Genomic DNA, 22,111 nt, shown 5'->3' with positions numbered 1-22,111 from the left:
CTTAGTTGCATAAATTAAATTTGTGTGTCATTATGATTCTAAATTTGACTGTCATTATGTATTAGAGCTGTCAGAATCATTAATTAGATGAGACCTGTAAAATGCTTTTAATCTCTTTGCATCAGGTGCTATTGTTGTTTAGTCACTAAATCGTGTCCAACTCTTTAAAACCTCATGGACTACAGCCTTCCAGGCTCCTCTGTCCATGGGATTCTCCAGGCAAGAATACTGCAGTGGGTTGCCATTTCCTTCTCCAGGGGATCTTCCTGACCCAGGGATCGCACCCACATCTACATTTGGAGCAGGATTCTTTACCTCTGAGCCACCAGGGAAGCCTGTCAGGTGCTAAAGTGAATGACATTTGTAAAGTCTTAAAGTCTGAATGTCCAAATGACTGTGTAGTTATATCTTCTCTTTGTAACAAGTAACTTCCATAGTCTTTCTTTTCTCAAGTACTTAGAACACTGCATATGAAACAGGATATACTGTTTTCTATGTAAACTTTTTAAAGTGTTTCATATTTAGGAATGACTGTCTTCCTTGGGAGATCATTTAGATTTTTCCAACCTCAAAAAGTTTCCCTTTCAAATTCTGATATGAAATAGGAGGTGTGAATTCCCCTCTTGTCTCCTGAAGTCGGCTTTTATGTTCTGAACAGAAAATAAAAAGCCCACAGTCTAGAAAGCTCAAGGAAGCACCAAAAATAAGCTAGTGGGGGAGGCCAAGTTGACAGTGCAGCATTTAAAGAGATAATCTTCATACAGTGTTCTCGACAACCAAATTCCAGACTTACTGGAGCGTGTGTGTCCCGTCAGAAGCACACAATAGGCTGAGTACGTGGGAGGTAGCAAGAGAGGAGTGCATGCCTTTGGCATCCTCTTGGAAAGGAAGGAACTAGTAACTATTCGTTGAAAGTGTTGTTTTGTCTTTTGTTCATGTCAACAAGAAAGATCTTGTTAAAAAAAAATACCATCCCTTTCTTGAGTCTAAATCATTAGATTATTAACCTAAATTTGGAGAATGTTTTATGTCTGACCCCTTCAGACATTCTGAGTGAGTCCAACAGAAGTAAAGGGTTACTAATATTAACCTCAAATTCCTACCAATTCAATGTATGAGATAATGATGCTTTAGAGCAAGGATTCGGGATCCTCCTTTGAGCAAGCCAGATTTTTTTTTTTTTTAATTAAGCTATGGTGCAGAGAAAGAGATGCTGCTTTCTGGATGAGTCCCAACTTTCTGGTTGTAATTTCAGCCCCTTTCTCTTCCAATGAATTGAGACAGGTTTTGTGTGACTAGCTGTTGGGAAGCAACCCAGCCTTGCTACTCAAAGGATGTCCAGGAACCAGCCATTCTGACATCACTGAGGAGCTCGTTAAAAATTTAAATCTCAGTGCCTGCTGTCCTGGACTGAAGCAGAAGCTGCATTTTAACAAGATCCCTAGGTGATTGCTTATTAAAGTTGGAGGAAACTCATCCAGAAGCGCACAAGCCTGCACAGCGTGGAACTGAACTCTTGTTCCTAATTTTGCACCGATTTACATTTTGGAAAGATTACATGCTGTTTTTCAAGAATCTCCACATTTTTTTCTCATCTGTAACGTAAAAATAGTTTTCATCTTCCTCGGCAAGGAACTTGTAAGGCTTGATGAGATAGACTACAGCGTGCTGTATGAGAAGAAGGAAATTAAAGTCCTGTTATTTTATGTAAGAAGAATAAAATAGGCGCTTGAGAGGAAGGATAGCAATTGCATGGGAAACACTTGATTGTCAGACAAAATTCATTTTATTTTGCCACAGAAGACAAAGGAGGTGAAGATAATGAACTTGGCTTCTGTTTACAGTGGGAGAGAGACCAAATGCCCTTCCTGCCAATCATTTTTTGTTATTTTGCTTTTTTTATAATCTGGTAAAATAAGGGAATAATCTAGTGTTTTCTAATATGAAATTAGAATTTAGAAAAATATTTACATAAAAAAAGATGAAAAGGAGATTAAAAAAAAATACTACTTTATTGAAAAGCCTTTGAAAGGTGTGGGGGTAGCCCTGTAAGATTAGCCAAGCAATGCTAGTCTTCATGTAGTGATTAGTAAGGACTTTCATTTCTGCTTTGAGGTGGGGTGTAAGCTGTCTTTGATATGCTTGTACCCTTTGGGTCCTTTTTTGTCCTATGCTCCTACTTATCATCTACTTCCATTTTTATTGGATCTTCTGTTTATGGTCCTATGAAGACCTAGGCACCAGCCATTAGCAACAGTAAAATAGTGTAAAATCCCCATCTAGGTCATGGACAAGGCTGGGTCACAGGTCTTACCCCTGAATATCTAGTAATATGTTGTGTATTCCACAGATTATTATGCAAAAGAAGCAATCAGGGTATTTTCTTGACTCTTAACATCATCATTTATTATCTTCTCAACTTTACCTTTGTGAGTGATTCTGGAATCAGGTAATTAGAAGTCAGACATATAGAGTCTTCTAGTCTCAGGTTTCTTTTGAGGAGGGATGAAGAGATGAGAGGTAGAATGTAATGGTAATCTGAATTCATTTTTCTCCATTTTTCCAGCAGCTTAAAATTTTCTATGAATATACTCACTCTTTACTACTATCTCCAATTTCTAAGTGAATCCCAATGAGAAAGTGTATGTTTTTTGAACATTGTTTGGTCATATTTTAGGTAAATTGTATTAACATTTTGTAATTACAAAAGGTCCACTTTACCTGAATATTAATTTGAAACGTCCACTATTTCTAGGAGAAGCAAGTTACACACACACACAGACACTCACATACACATCCCCATGGCTAGTGCCCTGAAGTTTAATTTAGCGAAGGAAATGGGGGTGGGGGTGGGGGGAGAGGGAGATAACGTGTGATTTTTTAACTTAAAGGTAATATATATTCATAAAAATGTATTAAATAATATAAGATTATCCAAATAAGCCATCTTCTTGTTCATTTAGGGAATGTACTTTATACCATATTATTCCAAGATCCTAAAGCTTATTTTCATCCTTACTGATTTATTGTCTGTCAAATTGGATATAAGATCTTATAATCATTTTTACTCTGGCATAATTACAAATTAACGTGCTAGTCAAAAATAATTTTATTTTCTATCACAATCTTTAGCAGCACAACTGAGCATCTTGGTGCACACAGGGAAAATAAACCTTCTGTTTATTTTTGTTGTATACTTATTTCGCTGATTTCTTACAGTTTGTTGAATATATATTATTTTAAAAATACTGTGGTATTAAAAGCTATGTGAAAAAAGTAAGTGAAAGTGTTAGTCGCTCAGTGCGGTCTGACTGTTCACAACTCCATGAACTGTAGCCCGTCAGGCTCCTCTATCCATGGAATTCTCCAGGCAAGAATACTGGAGTGGATAGCCATTCCCTTCTTCAGGGCATCTTCCCAATCCAGGGTTTGAACCCGGGTCTCCTTCATGGCAGGCAGATTCTTAACTGTCTGAGTCACCAAGGAAGCCCTAAAAGCTATATATTCACACTTTATTTGAAGTAGAGTCCTGCCTGCCTATCTGTAAAAAAAAAGATGTATAAAATTCTTGTGATCTTGTGGGACTGAAATCTCGTGGAGTCCTCAAAGCTAACGTTACCCTCTAGGAGTCAGATGTCTTTTAATTTCAATTTCTTAACACTTTCTAATGTCTCCAGCTTAACTCCAGGACTGTTACCAAGCTTAGTATCGTTCCTATGCAAATGTCATCAGTTATCATGATAATCTTATTAAAGCCTAATTTTTAACAGCTTTATTGAGATATACTTCACATGTGCATGCTTGTTCAGTTGCTCAGTCGTGTCCAACTCTTTGCGACTGCATGGACTGTAGCCCACCAGGCTCCTCTGTCTATGAAATTTTTCAAGCAAGAATACTGGAGTGGGTTGCCATTTCCTTCTCCAGGGGACCTTCCTGACCCTGGGACTGAAACTGTGTCTCTTGCGTCTTCTCATTGGCAGGTGGCTTCCTACACATACCATAAAATTCACACATAAAAAACAGTTCAGTGGTTTTTAGTATGTTCATAGAGTTGTACAGCTCCACAATCCAGTGTGAGGTGTGGATCACACCACACCCAGGAAAACCCCATACACATTAGTGGTCATTCCCGCTTTGTCCCCTCCTCAGCTCCAGGCAACCACTAATCTACTTTCTATATCTATGGATTTGTTTATTCTGGAAATTTTATTATAAATGGACAGTACGTTATGTGCCTTTTGTGACTGGCTCCTTTGACTTCAAAGAATTTTTCGCAGTTCAGCCATGTTTTAATATGTGTCAGCACTTCATTTCTTTTCATGACTAATACTCCATTCCATGCCTGTACCGTATTGCAGCAGTCGATGAACATTTATTTACACTGTTGTACCTTTTGTTTGTATCTTTCATGACATTCATGCACAAGTTTTGTGTTAACGTATGTTTTTAATTTTCTTAATACATAGTTAGAAATGGAATTGATGGGTCATATGGTGGCTGACAGTAAAGAATCTATTTGCAATGCAGTAGACACAGGAGACATGGATTTGATCCCTGGGTGGGGAAGATCCCCTGGAGGAGGGTATGGCAACCCATTCCAGTATTCTTGCCTGGACAATCCTGTGGACGGAAGAGCCTGGTGGGCTACAGTCCATAGGGTTTCAAAGAGTCAGACATGACTGAAGTGATTTAGCACACACACACTTGGTAACTCTACAGTTAGAATTTTGAGAAACTACCAGATTGTTTCCTAAAGTGGTGGGTCCATTTTACGTTCCCACCAAGGACTTTAATGTTCCAATTTCTCCACACTTATGTCTTTTCGAATTTATCCATCCTGGTGACTGTGAAATAGTATCTCATTGTGGTTTTGATTTGCATTTCTCTAATGACTAATGATATTGAGCATATTTTCATGTGCTTATTGACCAAAGCCTACTTTTGATATCTGCACCGACTGAGCCAAAAAGTCTGTGTTCAAATGTAGTTTTGAATATTTCCCTCCTTTTTTGATATTGTTTTGATAGAAAACAAATAATTTATTGACCATTACTGTAATTTAATTGCAAAGTTAACCCAACATCTTTTCTGTCCATTTTATGAAAGAGTACTATACATGCTTATGGACTTTCTGGTAGTAGAAGGGGGAAAAAACATTGCCTAAAGACACTTAATTTTACAAGAGTAAACTGTGAAGGAAGTGAGTGTGCTTAATTTTGATGCTCCTAGACTACTATTGTATGATTTTTTATCCCCTTTGGAGAGACTGTTTTTTAGTTCTCCTAAGGCCATGCTTTCTATATGATCGTCTGTCAATCTTGTTCTCAGGACAGGAGCCAAATAGCATAAGTTCCTGCGTGCATAGAGAAAACTAAGGACTGCATGGTAGAAAAAAGTCTTACTGTCTAAAAAACTAAGGACTGCATGGTAGAAAAAAGTCTTACTGTCTTATCTTTCCCAAGACTGTTTCAGAGACCAAAGTGAACAAAGGACTGAAGTTCTTAGTAAGAAATTAAAGCAGCGGCAGGAGATGATTTTCTTTGAGTAAATTTCTATATCATCTGAGACTCTTTCAGTTGCATATGACTGAAAACAGCATCCAGAGTATCTTAACGAAGGCAATGGATTGGCTCTCAGGAGCTCCGAGGACACTAACGGTATCACCAAGATCCATGTCTCAGTTGTATCCTATGGGATTGGCTCCATATTCATGATTCTTGGCATGATTCCTGGAATCTTCCAGGTCACATCATCACATCATTCAGTTTAGGAAAACAGGGAGATTGATTGCCTGATACTCCAAACCGAAGTCTCAGAATTGAGTCTCTTTGGCCCCTTCAGCCTGATCTGAGATCCACATGCATCCCTAGATCAGTGACTGTGGCCAGCATGATGGGACTGCCTAAATATATAGGGTCCCCCTGAATACTGGGTGGAGTCAGTTCACTGGAAGCATTTGTGCTGAGGCTGGCAAGGCCTCAGGAAGGAAGAGAATGGGGCATCTGGCGTAAGAAATGATTATTATCTGCTCAAAGCCACAGACCACAGGCAGATTCCTTCTTTCAAAGGGCAGTTCTAGGAAGGACATTAAAAAGGGATCTGAGACAATGGTTCTCATGCTTTAGGGTGTATATTGGTTTGCAAAGGTTTTCCTGTCCCACCGTTGTATTTGAGAAGCAGAGAACTTGTTTGATTTCACATGTTCACAGGTAAAGAGGAAATTTTCCCTAGGATGAATCTTCCCCTGAGTCCCACCACTCTGATTTAGATGATATTTGGACAAGACTTAGAGTTGACTTAGAGTTTGAGACTTAAAGTTGAGTGTTGGAGTGGGTTAAGACTTTTGGTGATGTTAGGATGAATGAATGTATTTTGCCTGTGAGGGGAACATGAATTTTGGGAGGCCACAGGGTATATACTTTCTAGGTAGTGCTAGTGATAAAGAACTTGCCTGCCAGTGCAGGAGATGCAAAAGATGCAGGTTCGAGCCCTGTGTGGGGAGGATCCCCTAGAGAAGGAAATGGCAACCCACTCCAGTATTCTTGCCTGGAAAAGTCCATGGACAGAGGATCCTGGTGAGCTACAGTTCCCGGGGCCACTAAGAGTCAGATGCAACTGAGCACACAGCACAGAGGGTGTACTGTTATGGGTTAGTTTTGTCCTTCCAAAATCCCTGTGTTGAAGTCCTAACTGAATTCATCTCAACATCTCCAGAAGTCTGAATCCATTCCAATTATCAACTCTCAAGTCTTAAACTCTAAGTCAACGCTGAGTCTTGCCCAAATATCATCTAAATCAGAGATTGATGTCCCCCTGATCAATATGACTGGTGTCTATAAAAGGGGATATTGGGACACACCGACACGCCCACCCTAAGACACCAAGTGAAGATGAGTCCTGCTGCCAAGAGCCAAGGAACCATCAAAAGTTGGGAGAGAGGCCTGGAACAGATCCTGCCCCAGAGCCTTCAAAGGGAACATGGGCTATCGTGACTAAGTGCCATCAACTGAGTGGCTTAGACAATAAAAGTGTACATCTCACCATTGTGGAGCCTGGAGGTCTAAGATGAAGGTGTCAGGAGGATCTTGTTTTAGGGCCACAGTGTCAAATGTTCTGTCCTTGATTAACTGGGCGTATTGTTGTTTTTTTATTTTAATAGAAGAGACAAAAGCATCTGAAGATGACGAAATGGAGAAGCTCTACAAATCGTTAGAGCAAGCTAGTCTGTCTCCTCTTGGGGACCGACGACCTTCAACCAGAAAGGAGCTGAGAAAGTCCTTTGTCAAGCGGTGCAAGAATCCATCCATAAATGAGAAACTCCACAAAATACGAACTTTGAATAGCACGTTAAAGGTAAGAAGTTCCAGACGGTGGATGAACTCTGTGGATGTGGGGTGAGAAAATGTTAGGTGTGTGGAACAATCCATGCTAACCTCAGTGTGTTTATGTGGCTAGAGGGTGGGGAAAGGCAGTGAAGCCAATACAGTCTCTACAGGGTGAGTTGACCCTTGACATTCCTAAGGCCCTAGGGAATGCGATTTTTACAATAGGCCTTGACTTTTGCATTCACTCTGGCATAAAATCTCAAATATTAAGCTTCAAGATGGCAAGGATCATGTGTAACTTGTTTTTGTACCCTTCTACCTGGAATAATAAATGTTAGAGAGAGTCTGAGATAGTCAACTGGTGGGAGTACACAGTAATATTTAATAAGATCTTGGGATTTCACCTGATTCATTAAAGGAGGCCATTCTTCTATACTAGATCCAGAAGAAAATGTCTTCATTTTAGAGACAGCAAAAACTTGGGTGACTTCAAGCTGTTGGATTTGAAGCTACAAAACACCATGAGAGCAGGGCAGTGGGAAAGAGATACTTCCTGGTAGCAGGGGATTTCATCATGAGAATAAGGGGTAGTGTACTGGATGTACTGGAGTTATTTCTAGGGCCTCCTGTAACTGAAAGGGTTCTTTGTAGCAAGAGCATCCTGCTTTCACATTTAGACGGCAGCAGAAACAAGGGGAGGCCAGAAGACTTTGTAAAATAGTTCTGAATTAGCAGAAGATTTAGAGATTCTGAAAAGCCTTGGCAGACCTGAAATTTAATTCTGTTTTGTACATGTCCTTTCCTATCTTATGAACATGAATCCCTTTCCGGGAAGAAGTATCAGCAAGCAAAAAGACAAGGCTATAAAAGATGACTGAGTGACTTAGTCAGATGCCCCTGTTCATCCATAGAAAACCTAAGCACCCTAAAAGCCTTGCTAAAATGTGGCTGAAAAATAAAAGGCAAAGGTGTATTTTATTTATAGAAAGAAAGCCCAAATGTCGAGAAATTTCCCTAGCATTTAATGATGAAAAACATCACTAGCACTCATTTCAAAATCAAATATGTTATATTCTGTCGTACTGGGTTGGCCAAAAAGTTCATTGGGTTTTTCTTAGGATGTTGCTGAAAAACCTGAATGAACTTTTTTGGCCAACTCAATATTTGCAGAGTTGTGGTTCTCTGTGACCTCTTGTTCTTCATGTACTATAGCCACAGAATTGATGAATCCAACAGATTTTTCTTTTCTTCCCAGGTTTTAGTAATCTTTTAACTAGGCGACAAAATACCCCCAAACACAGCAGCTCCAGGCACTAGACATTTATTGTCTCACAGTTTCTGGAAGTCAGGAATTTGGGTGTGGCCTTCAGTGTTTCTGCTTCCATGTCTCTCATGAGGCTGTAATCCAGGCACCAGCTGGGGCTATCCACATTCCTCCACTGGGGGAAGGTGTGCTTTCAAGCTCTTTCATGGCAGAGTTCAGTTCCTTACAGGTTGTTGGACTGACGGTCTCAGTTGTTCATTTGTTCACTGTCTGTGGGCTGGAGGCCACCCCCAGTTCCTTCCCATGTGAGTCTTTTCATAGAGCAGCTCCCAAAGTAGAAGCTCACTTCCTGCAGAGCGAGTAAGGTGGGGAGAGTGGGCAAGCAGGGTGGGTCATACCCCAGCCTCAGGAGAGACCTCACATTGCATTTACAGTGTTCTATTCAGTAGAAGCAAGTCGCTAGGTGAGCCTCCCTACAGTCAAGAAGGAGAATTACAGAAGGGCATAAATACCAGGGAGCAAGGAACATTGGATTATTTCAGCCCCACCCAGCTGCACTCTCTGAACATCACTGGAAAGAAGGCCTTTCCACAAATCCCTTAGGCTGGGGCTGATGAGATATATTCCACATTGTGTATTCCTGTGAATCTCCTACAAGGTCAGAGGGCAGGATGACGTGGAAATTGACCTTGTTGGAAAAAAGAAAAAAAAAAACAACACATCAACCTCTTCATTAGAGAATGATCATTTGGGACAAGCATGCTCATTCAGGTCAGAAAGCTATCAGAATAATTTTCTTCTAACTATCTTTAATTTTTTTTTTTCATTTATTTATTGGCTACACTCGGTCTCCATTGCTGCATGTAGGCTAGTCTCAAGTTGCGGTGCGTAGGCTTCTCATCCCAGTGGCTTTTCTTGTTGCAGAATATGGGTTCTAAACATGTGGGCTTTATTAGTTGCAGCACACAGGTTCAGTAGTTGTAGCTTTCAAGCTCTAGGGCTCAGTAGTTGCAGCACACAGGCTTAGTTGTCCTGGGCCATGTGGGATCTTCCTGGACCAGAGATTGAACCCATGTCCCCTGCATTGTCAGGGGGATTCTTAACCACTCCACCAGTCTTTAAAACTCAAGCTGTCAGGATAGTGGTCACCTTTGAGGAAAAGGGGAGGATATAAACTGGGCAGGACCACAGTAAAGCTTTTGAAATGCCAGATAAGAGTCTTTCCTTGACTGTGACAGTGGTTACACAGATGTGTTCTTTTTGTGATAATTTTATTAAGTCCAGACTTTATGTGTACATTTTGCTCTGTGTATATTACATTGCAATATAAATATTTATTTAAAAAAGTACTTCAAAGCTGGAGTGTGGACAAGTGAAAAAAAAGCAGTTTCATGCAGAAACAAGGAAACTATTTTAATAATAATGTTTATAGTAGTGGTAAGCACATTCCAGAAATAAAGAAAAATCCTTGCACTGGGATTGTATTGGAATGAATACTGTTTATGGAAATTCTTTTAGGAAGTTGAGCAAACTATCGCGTCACACACTGGAGATCTTTAGTTCTTTAAGAGTCTCCGAGAGCTCCACCTCCCCTGCCTTTTGGCTAAGCCTGTCTTTATTTTTAAATGAATGATTAATGGAATGATTAATGAGTCCAACTGAAACTTTCTCCGAAAACTACCCTCACTTGTATCTGAAGAGGAACAGACCCTTCTTTGCCTAACTGCTCTGGTAGAATCCATTTCCAATGCTTAGGTCTTGATACAAGCCATGCACTGAATATTTGGAGTAAAAAAATGAAAAGATGGTATTTTTCAGAACTCCTATCAGACCCTGCCTGCCTGCCTGCCAGAAAACCAGAAGGATGTCGTAAAAGTAGTTCAAAGCATTCAGCAAGCCTCTTGCTCTACAGGGGTGAAGCAGGGCTTTTGCCTGATGCTCTTGACCCCGGCTTGCCAAGCCTAGGAAGGAGCTCAGAGAGTTTTATTGTTTTGCTAATTTCCTTCCTCTCTATTCTTATCTCAGTTTTTTTCTTTTATCCATAAAGGAACTAACACAGACTTGAGCTGAATGGGAAGAAATTTGAATTATTTAGAGCTAGAAGCCATATGAGAAGTGTTCGCCCAAAGTTGAAGAGATCCTTTCCTAAAACCTTTTATCCCCTTTAGAGGGGTGGTGAATTCATTTTTGCCTTGAAAAAATCAGTTTTCCAAATTTTGTTGATTTGCCAAGATCTTAATTAATAATTTCTTCAATAGCATATTAGGATCTCTCTCTGAACAGATGTCAAGATTTCTTAAGAACAATGTAAAATTCTTAAGTGACGACTTATGATAGTACTATGGTAAGGGTAGAGAATAGAAGCATATTTTTGGGAGTGGGAAAGATTGTTTTTTGCAGTGTTGATGCTGGACTCAGAGAGAAAACTGTCTTGACTCTGTTTGACTTTTTAGCAATCCTTCCTAGTTACCCACTTAACTTACTTACTTACCTTTCTTTCCTCTGTTTCTTGGTCTTGGCCAACCTCTTTGTTATTCCTCTTTGGTTACTTTCCTTCTGCACAGTTTTTCTCTCCTTCCTGAGACCCAAATGTATCTTTTAACCTCCATCTATCACCACACTCTTGCTTTTGTGATTCAAAATGATAAATCTCACTACTCAGATTACTATGTGTGTGGACCTTTTCCCTTGAAATCCATATTATTCTGGTTAATTTAGAAACAGGAAAAGAAGACAAGAAAATATAATAAAACAGTCCAAATAAAGCATAAGTTAAAGCTGAATGTAGAGCACAAACAATACATTCATGTGCCAGTGGGTCTCAAAAGGCGGGCACAAGGACATTGGAGACAGAGAAGAATGGAAGAGGGAAGGGGGTCAAGGAAGGGCTTTTATGGTGGGAAAAATAAGAGCATACGAGTAGGCCGGTGACAATGATCACCTGGAGATGGGAACCTGATGAGTCACAGCAAAGGAGTGAGAATTGCTGGAGCCAATTTCTTGGATGTACGAAAGAACGTGCTTTTACAAGTAGAGAGATGGGTCTTTGCTGGAAGCACAGATATTTCACCCGAGTGAACAGGAAGGAAGGCAGCATGTATCTGTGCTGATGCAGATAGAAGGCAACAGGAGCTTGGGAGAACTACTGTTGTGATTGTTTCCATTTCCTCAAAAAAATAAAGAGCCGGGTCATCAGCTACAGGGGAGGGTTGGGGAAGAGATCTGAGCAGAAATGAGAAACTCTGAAATAGTCATTTAGGGGAGTGGGGAAAAAAAAAGGGATGAGAAAACATAATTACTGAATAGTAGTGAAAGTCCACTTAATGGCAGTGGGCGTGAGTTTGAACTTTGACCAGTGAGCACAGTAGTGAATGTTCACCTCTGTACCTGCTGCCCCGGATCTAGCAGAGATAGTTCACAACTGAATGTCTAGCCGGCACTCAGCCCTGAGTGAGGTACAGGAGAATACAGGAATGAATAAAATATGTTCCTTGTCACCTTCCTTTAGAATAGACGACGTGACAGACCCATGAACATCTAAGTGTGACGTGATAAGTTCTAAGAGGGTTCCAAGCATTGGAAGGCATGCAAGCATGAAAAAAGCATCTCAGTTCAATCGGGGGGTTCAGTTTTTTGGAGAGCATGATGCCTGAAGTGAATGTACATTTATGAGCTGTAGTAAAATCCATTAAAAAAGAGAGAGAGAGAGAGATTGGGCAATGAATGTTCCATGTGAAAATCACTCTAGGAATTAGGGTCCACTAGGTGAAGAAGAATGAAGAAGGTCCTATGCCTGAAATGAATGTACATTTATCAGCTGTAGTAAAATCCATTGAAAAAAAAAAGAGAGAGAGAGATTGGGAAATATTCCATGTGAAAATCACTCTAGGAATTAGAGTCCATCAGGTGAAAAAGTGGAGAAGGAAATGGCAACCCAGTCCAGTAATCTTGCGTAGAAAATCCTGTGGACAGGGGAGCCTGATGGGCTGCTGTCCATAGGGTCTCACAGAGTCGGACACGACTTAAGTGACTTAGCATGCATGCATGCATGCATTGGAGAAGGAAATGGCAACCCACTCCAGTATTCTTGCCTGGAGAATCCCAGGGATGGAGGAACGTGGTGGGCTGCTGTCTCTGGGGTCACACAGAGTCAGACACTATTGAAGCGACTTAGTAGCAGGTGAAGAAGGTCCTCTGTGTAACATGTCCTGGGGTGGTGAAGAAGCATTGTGTGGGGGAGAAAACCCACATCAATACTCCTAGAGAGGAAAGGAAGAGGCAAGTGGACAATCAACAAATGGGCTCATGTCTGTGGAAACTTGGGTGAGAAGGGAAAACTTTAAGAGGACTCAGAATTTCAGGGGGACCCCCTGGACTGTCGGACAGAGGGTGGATACAAAGTGGGGGCTGGAGGCAGGACCCTCACTTGGAGGCTGTAGCAGCAGATGAAGGGTGATAGGTGAGCCTTTATGTCCCAAATTGGGATTACGGTCACAGAGATGGAGGAAGCAGGAATAGATTTGCGATAAATGTGTTAGGCTGAGAAACCTTTTTTTTGAATGTGGAGACTGATACGTCGTATGTTTCATTCCATTTCTTGACTACAGAAAAGTCCCCTAACCTGAGACTGACATTTCAGAAGTGTGTGTCACTGGTTGCAGAGGAGGCAGGGTGAAATGATATGAATAGACTATTGGCTTCATTGAAATACACCTTGTTTGGATGGAAGTTTAATGATATCGTCTTTGAATAAAAAGATAGCCTATTTAGTCTGTATACATTAAATAAGAGTGTGAAATTTATTTAAAATTAGTACAATTTAATAGAAAATAAAAGAGAAAAAAAAAGAGAGAAAAAAAAAAAAAGAAAAGAAAAGAGAGATATTTTGTACTGTCTTATGTCTTAGAAAAAGTACTGTGTCCCAACTTCATAAAGTTTGGATGGTCAACTACATGGTTATACAGTTATCCATTCCGGGAGGAATAAAGCTCACACTGAGATAGAAATATGACTGTGGTGTGGAACACTGGATTCATCAGGAAACAGTGACATAGGAGACCTGGGTTCTGTGTCCAGTTCTTCCCCCAAGCCTTGTGTGGGATGTTTATCTCTGTGGTTAGCCTATATAAATGGGCAGGTGTCCTGCCATTTCTCTTAGGACTATTGTGGGGATTTGAATATTAGTGTGTAAAAACACTTTGATAATTTTACGGTCAAGGTATATGTGCATTTATTTGCAAAAGGCTGAAGATGGTTTATCGAGATTAAGATCATTATCACATCTCACCCTCCTCTCTCTCTCTCTTTTTTTCCCTACTTGGACAGTGTAAAGAACACGACCTGGCCATGATTAACCAGCTGCTGGATGATCCGAAGCTGACAGCCAGAAAATATAGGGAGTGGAAGGTCATGAACACCCTGCTGATCCAGGACATCTATCAGCAACATCAGCAGAGGCGAAGCCCCACCTCTGCCTCCGAAGGCTCCCCCCAGAAACCACCTTCCTCTGCCCGCCTTGAAAATTCTATCTGAGAACAAGCCAGGATACTCTCCCCTCCTGTCTTACCCCTCAGGCAACTCTTCAAGACGTTGCAATAGCTTCATATTTTTCCTTGTAAAGGAAAACTGAAACCCAGTTTCTGGAAACACCAGCTCCTCCTAGAGGGATGCGGTTGGGATGAAAACAAACAATGATGCTGCCTCACCAATTCCAGTGCTCCCATCGGACTGGAGGGATGGAGTTCAGCTGAGAAATCTGTGTCTGTGTTCCTTCTGGGACCGCTGGTCACACTGGGTTCTAGGTGGGATATGAGAACCACATCTTCTGTTTCTTGTTCTCAAGAGAAGGACAGCATTCCACGGACAAAAGATCACTTTTGGCAGGGATACTTCTTCATAGAAATATTCTGTTTTCTAAAAGAAGAATGTACATATTCCATCTGGTTGGGTAGCTGAGTTCCCCAAATCACCTTTTGAGTGGAGGAATGCTTTCTATAGAGCACCCGGAGCAGGACAGATGTGGTATCGTGGAACCCAAGTTCCTTGCCTTTGGTCCAGAATGGTGGTGACTTTCCCACGTGTTGAGAAATGCTTCATTGCAAATGGTGTATGGGAATCCTCAAGAAGGAGACATGTTCTGTATTCCACTCATTCAAAGGACAGCTTAATATTTTCACACTTTATCCCGGTTGGGGTAGGGGACCAGATTCATGTGTCCTTTCCACACAACAGCTAAAGACAACTCTCTCATCACACTTGGACACTTCTATTCCGACCTAAGCTTTTCTGAACCAGGACATAGTAAAAACATCCAGCGAGGAGTGTTTCCTGCCATTGCCCTTGGGTGTGGTAGCTATGCATGGTATATGCATGCAGGGAGTTCCCTGGTGGTTCAGTGGTTAGGACTCCATGCTGTCAGTGCCGAAGGCCCAGGTTCAATCCCTGGTTGGGGAATTAAGATCCCACAAAAAGCACAACATGGCCATTAAATAAATAAATGTATATCCATGATCCCCAGGATCAATATTGACAAGGTGATTCTGGTGTCTGAAACTTTTAGTATCTTTACTCCAAAAAAAAAAGTTAAAATTGTTTTATTTTTGTATGTGTATGTGTCACTATGTGAATAGCTATATATAATATGTTTATTATTTAAGGATATTTATAGAAGTTCAGATTACTAGTGTCTTAAAAGAGGCTATATACTATAGTATGTTTTGTTCAGTATATATTTCAAAGTATATCCTTTTTGCTTGAGAAAAATAGAAATACTATGGATTCATTGGAGTTATGATATTGCACTATAATGTCTGAGGAATGCTCAGGAAATCTTGTGGGATAAATGTAGGGCATGCATTGCTGATGATAATCTTTATTTTCTGGCTTTTCTCTCTGCTTCTGTCTCTGTCTTTCTGTCTCTGTCCCGAGAATGCTTAGCTTTCTATCTGTTGTAAACCATTCTCCTAACCAGAAAAGGACTTTCCTCTTACATCATCCCTTCTAGTAAATACACTTTAAGTTTTATGCCATTTATGCCCACACATCCTAAACCAAATGAAGCACAACTAATGCAGTCTTCTGAAGACTAATAGACCAATACCCTTAAAGGGAACTCATTTTATTAGAGAAACAGGAGGCAAGTCTCCACTCACTAATCACCACGAATACTTCTCTCCATAAGAATAACCGCAACACCTCAGAGACCCATTTCAGCCTGACCTTGAGCAAATTGTCAACACAACCTCATTGCCTTTGTAGTGTCAGAGTGTGTGGCTTGACATTCAAATGGAAATAACCCCACCCTGAATTTTAAATGCAAACTAAGTGGAAATAGTTGTTAAAAATTTCCGTAAGCTTTACTAAGAAGTCTTACTATTTTGTAAACAAAAAACAACTTTAGCATTAAGAAGAGGAGGGGGTGGAAACCAAGCAAGAAGCACATTGTAATACTAGAAGCTTCTGAGAGATAAACGCCATGCTGGTCAGTTTGACCCAGTAAGCATTAAGGTACTGTTGCCCCAGGTGGAACTGTTGGCCCCAAGAGAAGGAATGATTCAGGTCTTCAGGCTGGACCCTGAAGCTTCTGGTTTGAAGACTGGTGTTTCATCCTCTTTACTCTAGAAATTATCATTGATTCTGCCTGTAATTCAGTTCAGTCAGTTCAGTTCAGTCACTCAGTCATGTCTGACTCTGGGACCCCATGAATCGCAGCACGCCAGGCCTCCCTGTCCATCACCAGCTCCCGAAGTTTACTCAAACTCATGCCCATTGAGTTGGTGATGCCATCCAGCCATCTCATCCTCTGTCGTCCCCTTCTCCTCCTGCCCCCAATCCCTCCCAGCATCAGGGTCTTTTCCAATGAGTTAACTCTTCGCATGAGGTGGCCAAAGTATTGGAGTTTCAGCTTCAGCATCAGTTCTTCCAATGAACACCCAGGACTGATCTCCTTTAGGATGGACTGGTTGGATCTCCTTGCAGTCCTAGGGACTCTCAAGAGTCTTCTCCAACACCACAGTTCAAAAGCATCAATTTGTCAGCACTCAGCTTTCTATGCTTGTAATTAGCTGCATCTAATTCTTCCTGTTTCCATTGTTTCCCCATTTCCCCGTCTATTTGCCATGAAGTAATGGGACCAGACGCCATGATCTTCGTTTTTTTGAATGTTGAGTTCTAAGCCAGCTTTTTCACTCTCCTCTTTCACTTTCATCAAGAGGCTCTTTAGTTCCTCTTCGCTTTTTGCCATAAGTGCGGTGTCATCTGTATATCTGAGGTTGTTGATATTTCTCCTGGCAACCTTGACTCCAGCTTGTGTTTCATCCAGCCTGGCATTTCTCATGATGTACTCTGCATATAAGATAGATAAGCAGGGTGACAATATACAGCCTTGATGTACTTCTTTCCCAGTTTGGAACCTGTCTGTTGTTTCACGTCTGGTTCTAACTGTTGCTTCTTGACCTGCATACAGGTCAAATTCTTTCTGTAATCAGAAGGTGGATTGTTTAGGGTTCTCAATGGAAACAAAGTGGTGAGAAAAGCTGATAAATCATGGAGGAAAAGATATTATGATATATGTTCTTCTGCCTTATTTCTCTTTGGTTTCTAGCACCACCTGATAGATGTCAAACCAGTTTTCCCCAGGAGGAAGTGCTTCAACAGCTTGCAGATATATTTTAATGCTTTACTGTGACTTTTCGTTAATATATACATGTAACTGACCTTTTCAAGTCCACTGGTACCACCCCAATTTAAAGGCAAAATAGATCTGTGAGATGACTTAATCCAGTCTTTCAATTACTTTTCAAGGTGAAGTCAGTTGACACATTTTTGCTTTGTTAGTTGAAACAGCTACCCTACAGAACCAACTCCCCCCCACCCCCGTGAAAGTTAAAACTGAGTTGCAGGATTTCGCGCCCAGCTTTTCTAGACCAGACTCACATGCTCACTTGTGACTTCCCTTCTGGGGATGTGTTCAGTCTGTGTTCTGTTGTGCTAGGAAGTAGGGGGGCAGCAGCTCTGAGTTCCCACCTTCAGCTGTGGTTGAAGAAGAGGGCAAGAGAAGGGAGAACAGGAGGGTGACGTTCTTCAGAAGTAATGCCAGTAAGTCTCTCTGTGCATGAAGCCATTTTTTTCTTATCTGAGGGATACCGAGAAAAGTGGATTACTTCCGATTTATTCCTGAGGACTGGACCATCTCTGAAATGGATTTGGGGCCATTTCGTGTGGGTCTAAGGGGAGGTTCCTATACCCTTTGCTGTTGTCAAAGTTTACTGTTCCTCCCATACTGATCTGCTGCTGGGCTGGCTGTGGATTGGGGTGTAACTTATCATTCTGCTTCCTTTCCTTCCTTCTGTAAAGTACATTGCTTGTTAGGAGCTGTGAGACCCTGGGACAAAAGAGATCTGTTGTCAAGGGCTGTGGAACCGCACACCACCATGACCACTCAGGAAGTGGAGAAGCTCTGAGCGTAACTGGGTCTGAACCTATGGCACCTGCCGTGGACTAGGATCTGGCTTGGACTCCTCTCTGGGGTTGTTGTGGGTCGGGGGACTGCTTCCCTCCACTGCTTGCCTTGTGCATGATGTGATGCTTTCACTGATCGGACCACTGCAGGATCTGCTGAGTCGCGTCCCTCACGTGGAGGATGTCTGTTGCGTTGAGTAATCCTGAGTTGTGTCACAGTCTCTGTTACCACACCCCTGGCCTACAGCCTTGGACGAAGACTCTAAAGCACACTATGGTGAAGACTCCCAGAAGCAAGCTTGGGGAAACGCTTGTGCTGGAGTCAGAGGTCAAGGTGACATGATGGTGCCTTAGGTTTAAGTAGCACTTTGTAGTAGTTTGCAAATGGATGTGTTTCAGGTTCCCCCTCCGCCTCCGGAGGAGTCTCTGTAATACTCGGGATGGCTGTGGATTATCATTCCTTCTGGCCAAGGAGTGCAAGTGCCTTGGGGAGGCCCCCACGTGGTCTGGCCAGGACGTGAGCGTGAGTCTCCCTCCATCTCTGCCTTGCGCGGTGGTGTGGGGGCCCAGCAGGTGAACTTGACTGTACATGCCCTTGCACTGCCGTGGCCCAGGGCCATGATGGCTTTTCCGAGGTCATCCACCAGAAACCCGAGGGCCCCTGTTCCTTGAGTACAGTCTCTTCCTCGCGGCCTGAAAGTTTACTGTTCCTCCCATACTGATCTGCTGCTGGGCTGGCTGTGGATTGGGGCGTAACTTATCATCCGGCTTCCTTTCCTTCCTTCTGTAAATTACACTGCTTGGTAGGAGCTGTGAGATCCTTGGATGAAAGAGATCTGTTTGTTTTTCCTTTTTAAACGTGTCAGGAGAGGCCAGACACTGAGCTTAGTGATTAAGGGTTAGGACCTTAAGTTGCTCTCAGCTCTTTTTTATGTCATTATGCTAATTTCCTTAGATAGCCTCTAAATCATAAGCAGTATCACAGAGGCAAACCAGACACTTTCAAGTCTTTTGAGGAGAGGCACTGTACCAGTTCCAGCCATATATAAATTTATGGACATATACCTCTTTGTATGATACTCCAATTGATAATATTTTGATGAAGTCCACAGAAGATCAAGTGAGTAATTTAGGTGCAGAAGGGGGCCACCCAATAGTCACTCTGTGTTGCAAAGCCGCCATGTCTAAATGAAGTTTTAGGATGGATCTCCTCTTCCGTCTAATATTTGATATTTGATTGGGGTTTTCCAATTGACTTCACCATATTAATTTTTTGGGGGGGGTATACTGATACTTATATATAAGAGAAATAGAGTCCTAGAAATGTGGAGTGACTGCCTCCCTAGGGTTTTGTAATATGTCACAAAAATGGAAGCCCCCGAAACTAGATTTTAAGAACTCATAGGAAATGGACTGAGGTGGATCAGTCATTCCTCCAGCACCCGGAGCTGCTGTCTCAGTGAACAAGATAATGAACTCGTTTCTGTGTGTTGTGAGACAGGAAGCCTTCTCTGCACATCTTCACCCTTGCACACATCACCACAGACCACAGAGAAAATGAAGAAATGGATTCTACGTTTTGAATAATACTTCTGTTTCTTGTGCTGTGAGAAGACTTCACTGCCCTGTTTTGATATTTCTTTACCTTGAATCCAAAAGGGGACGCATGCCCCAGGGAGACGATTAACATCTCGTCATAAAGCCCAGGATTTTATTCCACCGTGTCTTTTAACGTCCTTGCATGATGGGGATGTGACTTTTTGCACTGCATGATGTTTGCGGGCAAGATGTTACTGTCGAAACAATACCTTCGATCTCATACTCTGTCATCTCCCCTCTTGGAACGAACTGAAAAAAGAGGCATGACTCATTTCTCCTGCTTTCTGTGTTTGAGGATGACTTGTCAGATAAAAATAAAAACAGGAGAAAATATGTCTAGTAAAATGACATGGGAAACAGTGGAAATGTTCTGCTCGTGTTCATTTTCTGCCCTGCAATGTTGCTTGGTCAAAATAAAAATTCCCTGGGAAGTATTGAGTGGCTGGGCTTTTATTGTCTACAAAGATTAGGGCGCCCTCTGGTGGCAGCTTTAAAATAATTGCTTCTAGACGATTTTTTAATTTTTAAATGAAAGTTTACTGAGAAATCTATTTCAACAATAACTAAGGTGACCTTCTCCAGTGGTCCTCAGCTGACAGCTTTCTTGATACCGAGATATTTACACTTTTCAAAATTGTTGATGCACACAATTTACCTCATCATTTTTATGTACCCACATTTTGTTTAGAGAATCTTAAAAATCTGCAGATTACAAAAATTACAACCAGTAGCACATAAGCTCCTTAAAACACATAAGATATCTCTGTGAAAAAGGGACAATGAAAATACTGAAGTAGCATCATAAATTGCCTTTACTCTGATCCACTGGCTGTAAACCTCCATTTCAAATATCCTGTTTAGTCCCCCTGAACCATCGGTGTCTTCCCCAAATTTCAGAATGTCTAAGTTTTAATGGCAAGCATGGAATCCTTTGTCATACCATGTGGCAAATTTGGTTTCATCAAAATATATCCACTTTAGGAAAAGTATTAATAATTCCGTTTTTATGAGAAAGGGGGAAATTTTTCTCGTTTTTAAACTGACACATACTCAGGTGTGACAGGTACAGGAGTTTCACAATTAGATCAAGTTTTAACAACACCTGCATTTAAAGACAAAGCATTAGAAAGTTGCTTTTGAGAACTGAATATCATTTAGCAGAGGGTGACTTAGGCCTCAACATCTTAGGTATATGAGCTGCTCTGTGCCAGGTCCTAGACTGCTCTCACAGGAATGAGTCCAAGAGTCTAGTTAGAGTCCATGATGATGTTCAAATGTATCAAGAGGCGTAGAATTTGCATTGATCTTGGCCCTTGTAAATCACTATCTGAGTACTGTATTTGTCTTTTCTCTTTGAACAACCCAAACAAGCCTGTCTTTATAGGTAATTCCTTGATGCCGGTCTGCTTGTTTTTCTAGTCTCATGCTTTAGGAAGTCATAAGCACTCTGCCTGCCCTGAAGTCTCTGGTAAGTGTGTTGGCAGTTTTGTCCGGAGCAGGTGGTGTGGGGAAGGGACAGAACTCCCAGGCCAGTGGGGTGCCTGGATGCTTCACTAGTTACTGTCCTGGTGCCAAAGATTATTGTTGTGGACGCTGTGGAAGCCAGCCCAGACCCCTTCACTTGTCCAGAGTTGTTATGCCTCAGGATTTGCAGTTAATAGCATCCCCCTTTTCCAGAAAATGGTCCTCAGCCAAATGAGACCCACTTAGGCCAGGATGTTATTTATGCCCTTCATTCTCGACCAGGGTGGCTGTGGCCAATAAATGCCAAGGCCAGATGGCAACACTTAGCAATCACAAGCAAGGTAGTCAGAATTAGTGCAATGGGCAAACAGCGACAGCCTGGGGCTGGTGCTGACCATATGGATCTTTGGAGATTGCTAATAGAAAACGAGTCTCCAGACACAAAATACACGGGAAGACAGTGGTATGCAGAAATACCTTCAAGGGAAGTTTGATAGGATCCAAATTGTTGCTGATTCCCAGGAACCCCTTCCAAATAATATGGCCACTGGGTTAGGGGAGGGAAGGGAAATATACAGGCCAAGTGATAAATGGCCCATGTCCTCTAATTTCCTTTTTCTTCTTTAAAATGTTTGACTGCACCATGTGACATGTGGGATCTTAGTTCCCTGACCAGGGATTGAACCTGCACCCTTTGCAGTGGATGTGTAGAGTCTTAATCACTGGACCTCCAGAGAAGTCCCGCTCATTTCTAAATGTACAATTGGAAATGCTATACTTGGAAGCTGGAAGAATTCTCACGTCAGTTTTTGACCAGTAATAGGTATTGCAGTGAGAAAGGACAACAGAAGTCCTTGAAGCTACCTCTTTCAGAGTAGACAATAAATGAAAACCAACATTGCATCCGAGGGAAACGGCAGAGGTTAGTGTGCCACTAAAGGACTTTAAGGTACAGGGGTAGTGGTGCCCACTCATACCTATTCAAGTTACAAGTTTGTCT

The 22,111-nt window shown here is 41.6% G+C and overlaps 1 protein-coding gene across 3 annotated transcripts in view; it reads left to right on the top strand.

Moving 5' to 3' along the window:
- IPCEF1 (interaction protein for cytohesin exchange factors 1) overlaps positions 1–20,081 on the top strand; it is a 161,074-nt gene extending 140,993 nt beyond the window's left edge. For all 3 annotated transcript variants that reach the window (XM_061130184.1, XM_061130182.1, XM_061130183.1), the window contains 2 exons: positions 7,160–7,353; positions 13,915–20,081. In XM_061130184.1, the coding sequence (XP_060986167.1) occupies positions 7,160–7,353; positions 13,915–14,121 (401 nt within the window). In that variant the 3' untranslated portion in view covers positions 14,122–20,081. The remainder of the gene's footprint in view (positions 1–7,159; positions 7,354–13,914) is intronic.
- Positions 20,082–22,111: the final 2,030 nt, after the last annotated feature.

This window comes from Dama dama, chromosome 26 (assembly GCF_033118175.1).
Source record: "Dama dama isolate Ldn47 chromosome 26, ASM3311817v1, whole genome shotgun sequence".
Taxonomy (NCBI): domain Eukaryota; kingdom Metazoa; phylum Chordata; class Mammalia; order Artiodactyla; family Cervidae; genus Dama; species Dama dama.
The sequence above is the reverse complement of the archived record's forward strand: the minus strand, read 5'-3'. Positions and strand labels throughout refer to the sequence as shown.